The 18,232-nt window shown below is 37.3% G+C and overlaps 2 protein-coding genes across 3 annotated transcripts; both read left to right on the forward strand.

Annotated features, from left to right (window-relative positions):
* The first annotated feature begins 1,053 nt into the window (after nt 1-1,053).
* LOC109048572 (protein transport protein Sec23A-like) lies at nt 1,054-9,150 on the forward strand. Of its 2 annotated transcripts, none has more exons than XM_019066211.2 (19): nt 1,054-1,229; nt 2,349-2,580; nt 3,188-3,245; nt 3,341-3,427; nt 3,849-4,085; nt 4,197-4,282; nt 4,419-4,563; nt 5,106-5,264; nt 5,375-5,490; nt 5,584-5,707; nt 5,802-5,882; nt 5,993-6,082; nt 6,187-6,293; nt 6,601-6,754; nt 6,902-6,979; nt 7,546-7,707; nt 7,796-7,882; nt 8,013-8,234; nt 8,351-9,150. In XM_019066211.2, the coding sequence occupies exons 2-19, from the start codon at nt 2,360-2,362 to the stop codon at nt 8,438-8,440; spliced, it is 2,304 nt and encodes a 767-aa protein (XP_018921756.1). In that variant the 5' UTR covers nt 1,054-1,229; nt 2,349-2,359; the 3' UTR covers nt 8,441-9,150. The 2 variants fall into 2 exon arrangements, with proteins under 2 accessions (XP_018921756.1, XP_042581340.1); XM_042725406.1 differs by lacking the exon at nt 1,054-1,229 and adding an exon at nt 1,356-1,378.
* A 5,536-nt stretch (nt 9,151-14,686) lies between these two features.
* dtd1 (D-aminoacyl-tRNA deacylase 1) lies at nt 14,687-17,786 on the forward strand. The gene is made up of 6 exons (XM_042725407.1): nt 14,687-14,840; nt 15,164-15,254; nt 15,880-16,115; nt 16,882-16,979; nt 17,131-17,297; nt 17,464-17,786. Exons 1-5 carry the CDS (start codon nt 14,798-14,800, stop codon nt 17,284-17,286), a joined length of 624 nt encoding a protein of 207 aa, XP_042581341.1. The 5' UTR covers nt 14,687-14,797; the 3' UTR covers nt 17,287-17,297; nt 17,464-17,786.
* Nucleotides 17,787-18,232: the final 446 nt, after the last annotated feature.

Genomic DNA, 18,232 nt, shown 5'->3' on the forward strand with positions numbered 1-18,232 from the left:
GTGTGTGTGTGTGTGTGTGTGTGTGTATCTCTGTTTGTGTGTCGTGCATGTTTGTGTGTGTGTGTGAGTTGCCGAGAGGCGATGCTGCTAAAGTTGCATTTAGGTTTGTATCGAGCGCCATCTATGGACACATTGCGGTACTACAGATGAATATGCTAACATTTTCCTTCTGTTGAAACAATAATGTTTCAGACATTAACTCAAGGTAAGGTAATTATATAATTAGAGCACGGTTTAGGCTATTCACTGTATACATACCTTTGATTACACAGCTCTGTACTGTCTTCCTTGAACATTTTGATGTAAACCCTCTTTCACATTTTAGAAAAGTTACGTTTTTGTATTTCATTTTTCATTAAAAATAAAAACAGTTCATATTGGCCCATGAGACAGCAAATACAGAATTACCCTGAAAGAAAAAAAAGAATATAAATATAGCCTATTAACTGTCAAATGACACGTTTTTAAAAATTACTATTTAACTTTGCCACATTCAATGACACTTTTCTGACCTTTGACCTGACCCTTAATGAAACATATTAAATTACATATTAAACAAGATTCTTTGTATTGTGACTTTATACATCCATCCATTCTTTTTTAATAATATCTATATAAATTTCATAAATATTCACAAACAGAGTTCAGTAATAATTTAATGCATAGCCTATTTTACATGTATATTTTTATTTTTATTTTTTAATGTAATAGCCTACGTTATCTCAGATCAACGGTATTGTGTGTAGGCTATAGGCTACTACTATATTATAACTACGAATCGATCAAAAAAAATGCTTGGTCAACATATGTATAGCATACTCTTCATCTATATTAATTTGATTATAATATAATAAATTATAATATAATACGTTCCTATATAACCATTGTTACGACTCACAACCCGTCAAAATATTGTTTAGTCGGTATTAAAAGTATGTGAGAAATTTGAGATCACAGGTGTTTACGCAGAACTCATTTGCATCAAACGCTGCTATAGAAACCGCTCAGCGCACCTACGCGCAGAAATTCGACACTGCGGCGGAACGCTCCTTTGACGTCACGCGGAAGCAGCCTGTCGTGGCGCACTGAGTGTGTAGTAACACGTCACTCTTCGGAGCTCCAGGAACCGGCTGCGGACGAATCCTGCTCGACGAAGTCATTTTCACTTCCAATGGTCGTGTGATCGCGGTTATCATATTTTATTTATTAAAGCCTCGTCGATTAAAAAGGTACGTCTATCGTTGTGTTCTACTGATGAAATCGGGGTTTGTTGATGTGTTTGATTTAAACCCACAGACCCCGGATTAACGTTAGGTCAGCGGAAGTCAGTAACGATAATGTTACTGTGTGTGTACGGGTTACACGGATACATTTAGTAGTATGTTTTGACATTAATGTTCGGGATATTCTATATTTTTTTAATAATATGACTGCCTTATTTCTTGCTTTTCCTCTGCTTTCTTTTTTTCTGTGGTGTATTGAGAGTGTGATGTTATTAACTAGCGCGAGCTTGTCCACTGAAATATAGATATACGCGTGACGTTATGACGATGCTCTTATTTTGACTAAAACGTGTATCATTGTTTAGTAATATATTAATATCAATATGTTAACACCAGTGTAATGCATTTAAGACCCTTCAGTCAGTTGTTATTAAGTTGTCTAGTGTGCTGACCATATCTTAATATGTTGGACTCGTTTAGTATTTTGTATCAGGTTTTTGTTATTTTGTGGCTTTTGATATGTCTTTGGGAACAGTGAGTTCATGTCTGTCTGGAAACTCTATCATTGTGTAACCAAACAGTCAATACAGGTATTGGGCCATGCTTTAGTGTTTAGGACAGGCATGTCCAGGGATCCCTCAGATTTAGGGTTATCAGAGGCCAAAGTCTCTTCTAATACTTTGAAGTGCTATGTGTTTCGTCAGCAAACCTGTGACTGGAGTTCAGTTGGTATTCTAGGACAGGTGTGTCCCAGCAGTAGTACATTCTGCTCAAAAATAGCATCTGATTTTGCTCCTCAACACATCTACGCATATCTCTGATCCGCAAGCTCTTAATGACGTTTTGGGCTTGGCGAGGGTCACCACTCATGTCAAGTGACTTTGTTCAAAGATGACAGTTGCGTGAACATTCCTTCTGTTATGAACAAACATAAAAGAATGCATTTCTACTCACATTGCTGACATGGGTGAAATTGTACCTGTCACTCAAGTATTTGCTGTTAATTTTAGGCTCTGCTATCCTACTCGTCCAGTTTTGGAGACACAACCCATTAGGTGTGGTCTAGGGTTAAAAAGACTTGGCAGCTCACTGTTTACTCATTTCGCTGTTTCTGGTCGTTCACAGTTCACACTGTCATGTCGACCTACCAAGAGTTCATCCAACAGAACGAAGATCGAGATGGAGTACGCTGCAGTTGGAACCTCTGGCCTTCCAGCCGCCTGGAGGCCACACGGCTAGTGGTTCCTGTTTCCTGCCTCTACACTCCGCTCAAAGAGAGACCGGACCTGCCTCCGGTTCAGTACGAGCCGGTACTGTGCAGCCGGGCCAACTGTAAAGCCGTGCTCAACCCACTCTGGTAAGGACTGAATCACATTTCCAAGCAGTGTTGAGTTCTGTGTGTTTGAACAGCGTGTGGTCAGTGTAGATTAATATCATGATGATATTTGATTTGCATATCTGAATTATTGATTAGTTGGTGGACTGGAATGCATTTTGATTATCAGCTTACACTTAAGAACAGTTAATTCCTTTTTATTAAATTAAACATTGGTGTCCTTAATCATATTGCTGTTGCTGTCATTATATAAACACAATAACGCGGGTTTAGAGGGTTTTAGGTGAAGCTGATTTTGCCTGGTTTGGATGTTGACCTTTTATGTTAGGGTTAGTAAAATAGTGTTTTGCTCAAGTGGAGGTTTGGTCTTTGCCTCTAGATTTCCACAGACTTGCTAATTACATTATTTCAGATCTTTTTAAATGTTAAAAGAGTCTATACAGTGTTACTTTCCAACATTATCATTGCTATGTTAATTAGATCAGGTTAGTTAACTGCTAATTGTTTCCTTCAACCGCTGTGACTAAAAGCAAGATGATTGTTTCTCTTTGAGTGCTAATGACTTGCATTAGAAAAGGCTTTGTCATTGACAAGTTTAGCAACTTTAACACTTGATTTCCTTTTGTAGTCAAGTGGACTTCAGAGCTAAGATATGGGCCTGCAACTTCTGCTTCCAGAGGAACTCTGTGAGTATACATTACTGAAACTCATTCTCAGTCTTGGTTTTCTAACGTCTATCACACCTTTCACTGTGAGTAAATATTCATCTATTTCTTCACAGTTTCCTCCATCATACGCTGGCATTTCAGAAGTGAATCAGCCTGCAGAACTAATGCCTCAGTTCTCCACCATTGAGTACATAGTGCAGGTAAATTTACATTTACTCTGTGTACTCTGTTCTGTACATAGACATACTTAACTGCACAAACATATAGATTAACTGTAACTCCTTTAGCTCACAGATAGCTGCTTGTGTCATGAAGCTAGTGTTCAATGTGTTTTAAAAAGTGACAGGATTTTTAAATAGTTTTTCTTGAAATGTAAAAGTCTGTATACACTTCAATAAATACTTCAATAAATAAAAAGTTCAAAGAACAGAATTGATTTGAAATACAAAATCTTTTGTAACATTATGAGTGTCCTTACTGAAACTTTTCATTTTTCTTTAAAACATCTCACTCCATTAATGTATATATTACTATTTAAAATGTATTAGAATAAATAAATGAATTAAATACAGTATGTAATATTTGAATTACCATTATGTAACCTGATTTATTTCTCTTCAGCGTGGACCTCCAACCCCTCTCATCTTCCTGTATGTGGTGGACACATGTCTGGAGGAGGAAGACCTCCAGGCCCTGAAAGAATCCCTTCAGATGTCTCTGAGTCTGTTGCCACCTAATGCCCTGGTGGGTCTCATCACCTTCGGCCGCATGATTCAGATCCATGAGCTGAGCTGCGAAGGTATCGCCAAGAGCTACGTCTTCCGCGGCACAAAAGAGCTCACGCCCAAACAGATACAGGTCAGTGATTGCGTTTTGATTTACCATTCCTAAATCTATAAAATAGCCAATAAGCGACCATGTAAAGCAGAGTTTTCAGTTACATTTATCAGGTGTGTCATCTGTTTGCAGGAGATGCTGGGACTGATGAAGCCAGCCACCTCTGGACAGCAAGGCAAACCACTGGCCCCTCATGACGCTGCTGCTGCTTCTTGCATGTATGAGATGGTCATCCGTCACTCTCCTTATCATGCACATTAGAAGTGAACAGAGGCTTTTACATAAGAGTCTCAAGAAAATGATTTACTTGAAGGCCGTTGTGCTTATTTGCTATTTTCTTTGCACCTGTTTTAGATTTCTGCAGCCTGTGCAAGCAGTAGACATGAACCTGACCGACCTTCTGGGGGAGTTGCAGAGAGACCCCTGGCCTGTTCCTCAGGGGAAGAGACCTCTCCGTTCCACGGGCATCGCCCTTTCTATTGCTATTGGACTACTGGAGGTATAGCCAGGACGTTATTCATTTAAAAGCTCATCTTTTATGGCATAAAATTTGACCAAAGAGAGATAGGAGAGAATTTAAAAAGCTGGATGAATGGATAAAACTCACTCATGAAAAAATGCACAGTTTTGCTGTTGCATGTGTTCAGTACCCTGAGTATTCCTGCAGAGATTTTTCTCCTTTCATTATAACTCTGGTCTGGCTGTGAGTTCAAATTGGCAACGTGTCCGAAATGCTGGCTGTGAGATTCAAAGTCCACTTCAGTTGTCATGTCATATCAGAACAGTTGTACCTAGTACTCGAGCCAGTCATTACTCTTACATAACTCTCAAGATAGGAAACAGACTACCTACTGCACTCTTGAGTTTGTTTGATAATAAGTCTAGCATGGCTGATTTAACTTAAGCCTGCATTATTTCCTTTAAAAGGCACCAATAAAGTTTGTAATATGATAGAAAAAATACTAAAACATACACTTTGACAATGAACTAAATCAAGTTTTTCGCATTTTATTCATTGTCTCTCTGTCATTCTATTTGTAGGGCACTTTCCCTAACACAGGGGCCCGTGTGATGCTGTTCACTGGTGGCCCCCCAACACAGGGGCCCGGCATGGTGGTGGGAGATGAACTGAAGACCCCCATCCGCTCCTGGCACGACATCCAGAAAGACAACGCTCGCCATCTGAAGAAGGCCACTAAGGTGATTACAGATTTTAGTTATAACGATCTGTTGATGAATTCTTTACGTTTATGATTTTCCGGTTTAATTTGTGAAAGGCTAATTAAGAACTTCTTTTGATGTGTATGTAGTATTACGAGGCTCTGGCAAACCGTGCAGCAGTAAACGGACACAGCGTCGACATCTACGCCTGTGCGCTGGATCAGACGGGACTGCTAGAGATGAAATGTCTATCCAACCTCACAGGGTATCTACACAATATCAACGTCTTGTTTCTTTGACGCCAAGTAATTCAAGTGAAATATGATACATTTCCAAAATATTTCTTGTTCTGTTTTAGGGGCCACATTGTCATGGGCGATTCCTTCAACACGTCACTTTTCAAGCAGACCTTCCAAAGAGTCTTCAGCAAAGACTACAATGGAGAGTTTCGCATGGCTTTTGGTGGTACTTTGGAAGTGAAGGTAAAAGAGTTGGACTTCAAATACCTTGCAATATCCTGCCAACCCCAAACTTTTGAACAGTAGTTGTAAATCATGACATTACCCATCTTCTCAGACCTCAAGAGAGCTGAAGATATCTGGTGCGATCGGGCCATGTGTGTCTCTCAACACCAAAGGACCCTGTGTTTCAGACAATGTAAGTCCCAAGCATGTAACTTCCCATTTCATGCCCGCTTCTGCAATGGATTCCAAACAGGACTTCACACATCTGGACACATATGTGAGAATGTCTCGTTTTTTTCACAGGAAATGGGTGTTGGAGGAACATGTCAGTGGAAGATTTGTAGTCTCACACCTGCCACCACCTTGGCCATGTATTTTGAAGTAGTAAATCAGGTATATTGTTATATAATTATAATTTCTATTGTATATGCAGTTGGGTGTGAGAGCTTATATTTACATTGATGTATCAATGACACTGGTATGTTATATTTTCGTAGCACAACGCCCCAGTTCCTCAAGGTGGAAGAGGAGCTGTCCAGTTTGTTACACAGTACCAGCATTCAAACACACAGCGGCGGATCCGTGTCACCACCATTGCCAGGAAGTGAGTCTTAGCTTCAGCTTTCAACCAGTCGATATCATATTAAAATCAAGGCCTTGGTTGGTTCTTTTCATTCATAAGATTCTCCTTTGTTAATATCAACTTTGATGTGGTACAAAAAGGTTATCTAAAGTCAACATATCTCATGTTTCCATGTGCTATTTGTGTTTGCGGTAGCTCAAAATAGATTTAGCTGCGTAAATATGTGTAGTTTAAGCCCTGAGTAGCTCTTCAGTAGTCAAATTCTTGAGTGTTCAATTTGTGCGTCATTTGTTCTCGACAAACCGGTTCTTTCTGTTGTCACACCTAGTTGGGCTGACGCACAGTCCCAGATCCAGCATATCGAGTCGTCATTTGATCAGGAGGCCTCTGCCGTTCTCATGGCCCGGCTCGGCGTTTTCAGGGCGGAGTCAGAGGAAGGGCCTGACGTTCTCCGCTGGCTAGACAGGCAGCTCATTCGCTTGGTGAGTATCACAGCTATTCAGAAGCAAATGTAGGTCAATGCCTCCATTCAGAAGAGGCAATAATGCAAATCATTGAACCATTATCATTATAATAATGACGTAGAAGTTGCGTCAAACTCAACTTTTGTGTTTGTTGTTTGGTTTCAGTGTCAGAAGTTTGGCCAGTTCAATAAAGATGATCAAAACTCCTTCAGACTGTCTGAATCTCTCTCACTGTACCCACAGGTAAAACATAAACTCTTATATTTGTGATAGGTTATAATACATTTTTACATTATGGTGTTTATATTCTAATATGTTATAGATGATGGTGTCAAAGTGCATATCTAATCTATATTTTTATTGCATTATTTATGTTTTATCTTTTTGAGTGAGCTGCCAGAAGTACTAAAACAAAAGACCTTTCAAATTAAGAGTCATGGTGTATTTATAATTAAAATGAGTCCTACATTATGCACAAATGTAGCAAAAATTATGCCTAAATACCCAACATTTAATTCATAGTAAAATCTTGTAGCCTGTTTAATAATCACATCAGCAAAATCCTATATTTTGGGTTTAATTGCATTTATTGATATATTAGTACATATCAAAGTCAGTACATAAGTATATATTGAATAAATCATGCCTTGAATAGTTCAAACTTGCAGTTACACTGTTTTGCAATTGAATGTGTGCCTGTTTAAATACATAAATGATGCATGATTTATTTTGAGGTTGTACTGTATGATTAAAAACCTGTATGAGAATATCACATTTCCGAAATTAATACTCGTCTATTTTCTTAACAGTTCATGTTCCACTTGAGGAGATCCCCATTCCTGCAGGTGTTCAATAACAGTCCGGATGAGTCGTCCTACTACAGGCATCATTTCGTGCGTCAGGATCTGACGCAGTCGCTCATAATGATACAGCCCATCCTCTACTCCTACTCTTTCTACGGCCCTCCAGAGGTGATTTGAGACCCGTCCATGCAACATTATAATACGGAATGTTATGTAATTCAGCTTGTACTCATCTAGTATTTGTCTGGTTTTGTAGCCCGTTCTCCTGGACAGCAGCAGCATCCTTCCTGATCGCATTCTGTTGATGGACACCTTCTTCCAGTTGGTGATTTACCACGGAGAGGTACGAATCAAGTGCTTTGTTGCAGCTCACTAGATTTTGGATCAGAACTGTTATTTTCATCGGTTCCTCAAATGTGAAATGGTGTTTGTCTGAGGTCAGTTTAGTGATGGTGTTATTCTCATCTTCACAGACTATCGCTCAGTGGAGGAAGGCTGGATACCAGGAGATGGCAGAGTATGAGAACTTCAAGCAGCTGCTTCAGGCTCCTCTGGATGACGCGCAGGAGATCTTGCAGACACGCTTCCCCATGCCCAGATACATCGACACCGAGCACGGAGGTTCACAGGCCCGCTTCCTCCTCTCCAAAGTCAACCCCTCCCAGACCCACAACAACCTCTACGCCTGGGGCCAGGTACACACCTTTAGTTCTGACGGCGGGTTATGTTCGTTATGTGTTCTTAGGTGCTTGAAATGCATTCAGTGTTGACAGGAATGCCTGATCTCTAATATTATATCTCCTCCTTGTAGGAGTCCGGAGCACCAATCCTCACAGACGACGTCAGTCTGCAAGTTTTTATGGATCATCTCAAGAAACTGGCTGTTTCCAGTGCCGCGTAAACTTTCTGCAGAAGATCAGTGAAGGATGTACATTTAGAGTGTTGAAGAAATGGACTTTTGACCTAATCTTCTGGAAAAACTTCCATATCCAACCTTGATACAACAAAGTGCATCTCTGTGTTTGTTTAGGAGGTCCTCCAGAGAAACGGTTGTTAGATGTTTTCTAATTCTCATCTACGCAAGTAATTATGATTTGTCTGTCATGTTTGTTTGCTTATTTAATTAACTGAGGTTAGTTTGTGTCTAACAGAAAGTGTTACATGTTAAACCTTAATAACTAACATCTGATTTCCCAAAGAGAAAATGTTTTCTGCCATCGTGTTGCTTGTGTCGCTCTTTCCCAAGCATGTCTAGACTGAAATTCCTGTTAATGCTTATTTGCCAGAATCCTCTTATTTGTGTTCTTTTTTTTGTATTGCACAGATCGACAGTCTAATCACTTTCATAAACTGTACCTGTGATCTGCTCACTTGCGGGGAGAAACAGTATTCTATAGTCCTTTCCCTCCAGTCCTGTAACTAAATGAATGTTGTATGTAAAGAATTTAAATGTGACTTGTGACCCACATTCCAGTTATATCTTGATCTACAATTATGAACTAATACTATGCATACTATTTATAGTGAAAATCTCTTATAGGTTTACTTCATTTCAAAGGTAAAGACGAGGCTGAGCACCTTGAATCTAAAATAAAACATTACAAATCAGCATGACTGAGGCATTTGTACCTATTTATATCAGGATTTTATGTCTGATGAAATGTGGAATCATTAACATTAAAATAAAAAACAATTTGTACTTATGCACATTATTTGTAACTGTAAAGTTCACAATATGATTTGTTATTTGTCTACCATAAAAATTTTTTATTTATTTATTTATAAAATATAAGTATGTGGACACCTAATTTGGTTTCTTTTTTAACAATATCTATCTATAACTAGAATGTAAAGTTAGTGAACTAACTTTGATGTTGGCTTGGCCTTGGGCCAAAAGAGCCACTGTACTTGTGTGTCCAACCTTCTTGAGCTGCCTTGGTGGAAAAAAAAAAAACTTCCAACAGTATTTTTCTATGGACCCTTGCTGTTTTCTGTTCCAATAAAAAGCCTTGGCTATGACAACAGTTTCAACAGGTTTGGCTAGCTGTATGCAAAATAAGTCATGCCTTTTTCCCCTGTTTGCTATTTCCCAGTCATCTAACTGAAGTGTTGTAGGCAAGAACACAGAAGGTAAAAGAAACAATGTGGTTTAAGTCAAGGTGAGAATAGATATGAAAAATAGATAAGTAATATAGTTTCTTTTCTTCACTTTATGTGTGATAACTTGAGAAATATGTTGTCAATACTATTCAAATGAAAAAAAAACGTAATGGTACTTAGGAGATTTACAGTTTTTGCATAAATACTATATTGGGCTTTATTAAAGTTTATGAAAATAGAATGCATGTATATGCATTTTATATTTATGCACATAAATGGAACATTTTAAAATCTGTGAACATATATTGAAGTATTTTCTGTCCTGTGGCGCCATCGTGTGGACAACATTAGCATTGTGGCCTTCATTTCTGAACAACATCATTATGAAAGGGTCCAATATTTTATGAATGATTACAAATATTTAATGATTAGTTCACTGATAATTTACCCACATTAAAATCGAATTTACTGATTCTGTATCTTATTTCATGCTTTAAGAGTTTATTTTTCAACTTACATTTTTAAGCAGTGATGAATGATAACTATGTGAGTTGCTAAATTGTATTTTGCAATAATAATACATAAACTATATAATGATGACAAAATAACAACAGTTATTGTTTTCATAATATTTACTATTGACAATACAAAATATAGACATACAAAAAAAAGCTGCCAAGACGAATGATTTGTCCGTTCTTGCAGCGAAAAGCCAGAATCAGCGTCATATGTAACTCGAGAGATCGATGCAGTCTTTTTCTGGCCTAAGACAAAAAAATATCTCACAAGCACTCATTTTAATATCTTTAATATATTCTTCTAATTGTTTTGTACTGATTCGCTGGAGTGTTTTAATGTAAAAGGCTGTAGTTTCAGTATGTAGACCTTTTTCCCCATGCCAGTGTTGAAGTCTCGAGCCGTCAGAGAGGCTGCTGCAAATCATTCAATTTCACAATATACCAGCTCACAAAAAATCTGAATTTAGCCGTTGGTGTGTTCTCATGGGTGGATTGTGTGCAATCGCTGTAATATTTTATTTTTAAAAGGTCTTAAACAGGAATAAAGTCGTTTGTTGTGAGGTCGTTGTGAAGCCCCGCGGTCTCGCGTTGTCAAAATAGATGACGCAAATCCTTCATTTTCCACACTTAAACAGCTGAAAAACACCCACTTTTAGCTCTTGGTTTGTTCTAATGGGTGGATTGTGTGCAATCGCTGCAATATTTTATTTTTAAAAGGTCTTAAACAAGAATAAATTCGTTTCTTGTGAGCTCGTTGTGTCAGTGCACGAGAAGCCGCGCCGTATCGCGCTGTCAAAAGAGCTGACGCAAATCCTTCATTTTCCACACTTCAACAGCTTAAAAACACCCACTTTTAGCTCTTGGTTTGTTCTAATGGGTGGATTGTGTGCAATCGCTGTAATATTTTATTTTTATAAGGTCTTAAGCAAGAATAAACTCGTTTGTTGTGAGCTCGTATTGCGACTGCACGAGAAGCCCCGCCGTCTCGCGCTGTCAAAAGAGCTGATGCAAATCGTTCATTTTCAAACGTCAACAGCTGAAAAACACCCACTTTAAGCTCTTGGTTTGTTCTAATGGGTGGATTGTGTGCAATCGCTGTAATATTTTATTTTTTAAAAGGTCTTAAACAAGAATAAATTTGTTTCTTGCGAGCTCGTTGTGTCATTGCACGAGAAGCCGCGCCGTCTCGCGCTGTCAAAAGAGCTTACGCAAATCCTTCATTTTCCACACTTCAACAGCTGAAAAACACCCACTTTTAGCTCTTGGTTTGTTCTAATGGGTGGATTGTGTGCAATCGCTGTAATATTTTATTTTTAAAAGGTCTTAAACAGGAATGAACTCGTTTGTTGTGAGGTCGTTGTGGAGCCGCGAGGTCTCGCGTTGTCAAAATAGATGACGCAAATCCTTCATTTTCCACACTTCAACAGCCCCAAAATACCCGCTTTTAGCTCTTGGGGTGTTCTAATGGGTGGATTGTGTGCAATCGCTGTAATATTTTATTTTTATAAGGTCTTAAACAGGAATAAATTCGTTTCTTGTGAGCTCGTAGTGCGAGTGCAGGAGAAGCCGCGCGGGCTCGCGCTGTCAAAAGAGCTGACGCAAATCGTTCATTTTCAAAATTCAACAGCTCAAAAACACCCTCTTTTAGCTCTTGGTTTGTTCTAATGGGTGGATTGTGTGCAATCGCTGTAATATTTTATTTTTAAAAGGTCTTAAACAAGAATAAATTCGTTTGTTGTGAGCCAGCTGTGAGACCACTCGCTGAACGGAGCGGTGAATTCTCTCTCGTCTTTCTCTCTGTTCTGTGGCCAGATATACATTTTTAATAAGCCCTGACCCCTGTAATATTCAAATATGTTGGTTTAGCTTGTCAGAGTGAAATAAATTCATGTATTTATTCTTATTTTTAACCGATTTAAAAGTGAAACTATGGCAGACTCCTCCCTCAGTCCCGGGAATTGCTCCTGTAGGGGCGCAATTTTTCTCAGATAATGGGAGTCTATGGGAGATTTCTGATTTATAAAAATTAATAATAAATAAACTGTAAGTCTGATCAGTCTAAAAAGATATAGCAACCAGCACCGCTATATCCCGCAGGTGTCTGCCGAGTTTGGGGCTTGTGGCTTAAAAGCCCTAGGAGGAGTAGCGTTTGGAATTCTGTCTCAGAAGAATAATAATAATAAAAAAAATAAAAATAAGTTTAAATAGCATAACAGTATGTTGGCTTGTTGCCAAGCCAACATTATTTTGGTTTCTTTTTTAACAATATCCTAAAAATGTTATTATAGAACATCATTACAATATCTTAAGCTATTAATTACAATTACAGGTGAGTAGCTTGCATTATGTAAAGTTATGGACTACAGGTGCTTTAAAAAGTCTTTAATCGAAACGAAAGAATAAAGGAGGGCGCAAAATGGACATGAAACAGTCTTTGCGATTGCTCAAAGACTTCAGTTTAGTGGGATCTGGCGCCCCCTTTAGTGGACATTAAAAGATTAGCTCCCATTCATTAAAAGATTAACTCCCATTCAAATCTAAGGACGTTTTGGTGACTGAACTCTATTATTATTATTATTATTATTATTATTTATTAATAATAGCAAAGATTGATATCTGACATGCAAATAAATCCAATCCAGTTCCTTTTGGCCAGCGCTGAGAAAAGTAACGGATACCAAGTGATCATCATGCTTTTATTTACTACTCAATCAATTACTAAAGAATTGCATTTAAGTAGTATTTGAATTTACTTGAATTAATATTTGAAATAATAGCGAGAAGTCGTCTTTTTTAGAGGTATTATTTTAAGGAACTCGTTCTGACTGGTCACTTCTCTAACAAGGAAGTGACAAAAAATAATTTGAAAAAAAAAAGAAAAACAAATATGTGGCAAGATAAAGATGTAAAAGGCTTTCTTTTACTGTCTATGGTAAAAGGTGACGTGAACCTACTGTTTGATCCACTCTCCGGAACAGAAGGTGGTGGTACTGTACCAATAAACTGGATGCCAACCGCTGTTTAAGAAGAAGAAGAAGCACGTGACAACAATTTAATGTCCTACATTTTTGACATTAAATTGCAGATATGAAGATAGATCCTGTAAAGTGGAACCGGAATGCGTCACTGGTCTACGCTGTTGGTGTTTGGACCATGCTTGGTTACGCATATTACAAATACACGCTCGGAGACGACAAAGCTAAAGGTGAATTATAATAGTTAATATAATAATAGGTTCAGCTGTCATATGCACCGAGTGTTCAGTTACTCTACAGACATTTTGAATGTATCCTAGAAGCTTAAAAAAAACACTGTGGGAGTTTATATACTAAATAAATGACAATGTTGTGTCAATTTCAGAACTGCAAATGTGTTGCACATAATGTTTTGTTTTGTTTTTTTAGTTGAAAAGGTCATCGAAGACAACAGACCTAATGTGAAGATATATGAAACAAAGCACACTCGGACCACAATTATCTATAAAGATGATTCAGTGCCATATACCACAATGCTTTTAAACTTCATCAAATCTTCTTATGGAAGTTCTACAGAGAGTCAAAAACAAGACGAAGCAAATTTTTTTTTTTTTTTTTTTTTTTTTTTTTTTTTTTTTTTTTTTTTTTTTTTTTTTTTTTTTTTTTTTTTTTTTTTTAGTTTTTTTTTTTTTTTTTTTTGTTTTTTTTTTTTTTTTTTTATGTGAGTTGTTTTTTTTTTTGATTGCTTGATTTAGTGAAGAAAATGTTATGTGTGTTTGTTTGATTTTTTTATTGAAGAGAATATTAAATGTTATGGTTTAATGTTTTAATTTGAAGTATTAAAGAGGCAATTAAGTTCCCTGGCTACGTAAATAAAATATTTTGATGATTGTCTTTTGAGATAAGCAACACATCTAAAGAGGTGTATTGTGTTCACAGCCTCTGTGTTAAAGGAATAGTTCACCCAAAAAGGGAAAATGTACTGAGAGGTACATCAAAGATGCAGATGATTTTGTGTCTTCATCGGAACAGATGATCCGCAATGGATCCTTTGCAGTGAATGGGTGCCGTCAGATTGAGAGTCCAAACTGCTTATAAAATCATCTCAATAATCCACACCACTCCAGTCCATCAACTAATGTCATGTAATGTGAAAAACTTTGTAATAAATGTAGTTTCTTTTCTAGAAACCAGAAAATACAACTTTGATACACTTCTGTTGGTGTGTTTATTGAAATGTATTTTTAAAGTTTATGTAATATTTTGGGGGTTTTGTTTTTGAATCATGTTAATTGGCACTTACTAGTAAAGAGACGAAACAGGTTTATAGACAGGGTGGTGTTGACAGGCTGTGAATTACACTACCAGTCAAATGTTTGGCCGCATCTACACATACCATTACTACTTTACACATTTGTGAATAATAGTAAGGTCCTTAAAACTATAAACACAAATTTAATACAAATTTTGAATGCTGCTTCAGTACCCAATTAAATAAAATACAATCAGGGATATATTTTAAGGTAATTAATACATTTTTAAAAATACAAGTATTTACCTGAAATGGTTTACTGCGCCAGTGCGCAGCCGCTGAAAGGGGCGGGGCTTCGCAGAAACCGGAAGATCAAAGTGTTCGAGTGTTACACATGATTGGAGACCAAAACAATGAAGGCGATCATTCAAAGAGTAACGAAGTCAAGCGTAACAGGTACGGCACAAAATTCACACATTTCACAATAAATCCTGCTGTCAGCTGATCGCTCCTTGTTAAACTCTCGGTGAATGTGTTGAAATGAAAATGAAAGCGGCTACAGGCATGACTGTACTGTACACTGTACACTGCTGTCATGCGCGCGCCATGCTTTAACAGCTTCACAGTGACGTTGCTGTCCTATTAACCGCATTTGAAATGTGCAATTTAAAATATACACAGATGTCGATCTAAAACTGTTGAGATCAGCAGTAAGTATCATGTTAAGCACGCAGCTCGAGTCACGCTCTCTTTACTGTACGGTGACGTCATTCACGCAGTTGGGGAGGAGCAGATCAGCTCCATTGGCAGAGGACTCTGCGTCTTGCTTGGCATCTCAGTGGAGGACACGCAGAAGGATGTTGACTACATGTAAGTACTACTGATGTCTGGCCAAAAGGCAGTTTTGCCAGGGAGACCATACGTAATATAATAACATCAATACCAATGTATTATAACAACATCAGATATAGTAATAATGTGTATTAGTATATTTAATAGTAGTATTATAAAACCAGGGTCTATTTTTTTTATAGATCAGATATTTCATTCATAAAACCAGGCTTGCAGGATTCATCCTCAAACAAAGTGAAGTACATATTTACACACAGATCTTAATTATCATGTGTGATCTTTCCGTTAAAGCTAAATTTATTTGATCAAAAATTGAATGTGAACTGTTAGCCTAATACAATTTAAAATATGCCATTTTTTGTTTTAGTATATTTTAAAATGTGATTTATTTGCGTGATTTAGAAGATGTGTTTTAATCATTTTTTTTCAAGTTTTGATTTTATCATTTTGATTCGGAGATGATTTTTATGTGCTGATTATATGCTCATGTTCTCTTGTTTTTCAAATGTATTTGCTTATTCGATGGAACACGAAGAGATGTTTTGAAGAATGTTTGTGCTGCTCGTTTCATTTTGCCATGCTGCTTACAGTGACCATATCAAATATTTTCTGTATGTCTGATCTGTATGATGTTGTTTATCAGGGTACGTAAGATTCTTAACTTGCGTCTGTTTGAGGACGAGAACGGCCGTGCCTGGAGCCGCAGCGTGATGGACAGAGAGCTGGAGGTGTTGTGTGTGAGTCAGTTCACTCTGCAGTGTATCCTCAAGGGAAATAAGCCGGACTTCCACTCTGCCATGCCGACTGAACTGGCCCAGCCCTTCTACAACAACATGCTGGAGCAGCTGAGGGAAGCCTATAAAGCAGAGCTCATCAAAGGTGAGCTGACTGTTGAGGGTTTCATTCTTCTGATTAGGATGTGTTCGTTCGTTGTTTAAGGTATTTGCTGCATTAAATAGATAGTTTTCCAAAAATGACCTTTTCACTTACATGTGTGATTCCAAACCTGTAGAACACAAAGGAGACCTTTCCAGTGTTTTTGTGTGTTGATGGTGAATATGATTAAAAATGTTCATCTTTCAAAAGTCACTGATACATCAATCGAACAGTGATTTAGAAATGTTTTTTCTTTTTTCTTTTGCAGTAAGAAGACAGTTGAACAGTGGTTCTTCATTTAATTTATTAATAATAAAAAATGGATCACTTACTGTGTTTAAGAATGACTGTATTAAAATGACTAAATTAATAAATATCAGCCAGTGCTTGTTTAGGGAAATAAATGGAAGCATTTGCTAATCTGATTTTTACTGAATGTATAAATTACTTTTAATATTATTTTATATACAAGTGTCATTAATATAAAATACTAAATAAAATATATATTTTTTAAAGTTGTTTTTTGACTATTTAGTTTAATAATTGTATACCTGATGACAGACTAAGCAGAATCCCAGTAAAAGAGATTTATCTGAAAGATTTATGAATATATACATATTCACTTGAATTAAAATTACTAAATCAGTATAGAATAAAAAAAATAATTTATATACCTAATTGAAAATGCTAAAAACATAATTTTTTGTTTTTGTTTTTTCACTATGAATTGGTGTTGGTTGTAACTTACACAGCTTGTACTGTGTTGCAGATGGGCAATTTGGTGCAAAAATGCAGGTACTCATTCAAAATGATGGACCTGTGACCATTCAGCTGGAGTCTCCTGCCGGCCCTACAGACCCTAAACTGGTATCCAGCTTTGATTCGCAGTGAAATACATGCCTAAACGTTATCTTCTACAGAAACTGTAAATTCTGTAGTTCTGATTACAGCATGTATTGTTTTGGGACTGTATAAACCCACAAACCAGTTTGCCTCTCTTCCTTTTTTCATGCTTCAGCTGTCCAAACAAGAGAAACAACAGCAGCGGAAAGAAAAAACATGGTCAAAAGGCCCCTCCGAGTCCAGCAGAGAGAAGGCAGCTCTGCGCTCGAAAGCGGGCGCCAGCGCCAGCAGCGGAGCAGAGGGAGATGTTTCCTCTGAACGTGAACCATAGAGTACCTCACGGTACACTTACAGCCACAGTCCAAACTGATACATTTCTAGAAGCTGTTTTTTATTATTGTTGAATTGAATCAAGCTCCAGGGGTTGCTCTTTGGAGACTGAAACCAAATATCACAGTCTGCTCATTGTATTTCTTTGCTTTTGTTTTATTTTTTATTTCATTTTTAGGATTTTGCAACTTGCATATCAGTCCAGCTTCCAGTGGAATGCTGCTGTCTTCAGGGACGTCTTTCAGTGCACAGCTCAGTCTTCTTACTGTCCCTCTCCACTGTCCACCGTAGGGACCAGTCTGATTTCCTTCTGAAACCTTGATTGTATACAAACATAAGAACGAGTGGCAGCTCCACATTTACTAGAAGAAAAAAGACTCAGGCACACATCAGTGGTATTTTAGCACCACTTTGAATATCATCTGAATATTTACTATGCCATCTAATTTATTTAAATGTATATATCTCTGTGATGGGTTTTAATAAAAACAGGAAAGAAAATGTGCGTCATTATTTCTTATTCCATAGCTGTTCTTTTTTACATAATGCCATCATATTTGAAGATCTTGTTTAGATCTACACATCTGAAACAATATTCATAAATCTATTTTCTATGAGGTTATTAGGGACCTAGTTTGAAATTTAAATCACCGTAAATACAGTGTGACCAGCAAAAAAGTAAATAATTTCATAGCAAATTGCTAAATATGGTCAGTAACATAAGGACAAAGGAGCTTTTGTGAGCTAACCTGCTTTACGGCATGACTTTTTAAGTAGAAAAAAAATTCCTGAATGTGAAAAACACGTGTACCTATACAATTTAATAATAAAAAAGCATAATGATTGTCTTACACTTGGAGAGGATATTGCTCACTATCAGAAGTTAAATATAATTTACAGGTAATTGATTGGGTGGGGGTGATGTGATTTTTCATACATGCATTCGC

Source organism: Cyprinus carpio, chromosome B6 (genome assembly GCF_018340385.1).
Source record: "Cyprinus carpio isolate SPL01 chromosome B6, ASM1834038v1, whole genome shotgun sequence".
NCBI classification, from domain to species: domain Eukaryota; kingdom Metazoa; phylum Chordata; class Actinopteri; order Cypriniformes; family Cyprinidae; genus Cyprinus; species Cyprinus carpio.

What these genes read in the sequence shown, in the direction of transcription:
- LOC109048572 (XM_019066211.2), top strand. Translation starts at nt 2,360, where the DNA reads ATGTCGACCTACCAAGAGTTCATCCAACAGAACGAAGATCGAGATGGA. An exon ending in CCATTGAGTACATAGTGCAG is followed by an intron (nt 3,428 to 3,848) that starts GTAAATTTACAT and finishes ATTTCTCTTCAG; the next exon opens with CGTGGACCTCCAACCCCTCT. An exon ending in GTGGTACTTTGGAAGTGAAG is followed by an intron (nt 5,708 to 5,801) that starts GTAAAAGAGTTG and finishes CCATCTTCTCAG; the next exon opens with ACCTCAAGAGAGCTGAAGAT.
- dtd1 (XM_042725407.1), top strand. Translation starts at nt 14,798, where the DNA reads ATGAAGGCGATCATTCAAAGAGTAACGAAGTCAAGCGTAACAG. An exon ending in AACGAAGTCAAGCGTAACAG is followed by an intron (nt 14,841 to 15,163) that starts GTACGGCACAAA and finishes TCATTCACGCAG; the next exon opens with TTGGGGAGGAGCAGATCAGC. An exon ending in GCCCTACAGACCCTAAACTG is followed by an intron (nt 16,980 to 17,130) that starts GTATCCAGCTTT and finishes TTCATGCTTCAG; the next exon opens with CTGTCCAAACAAGAGAAACA.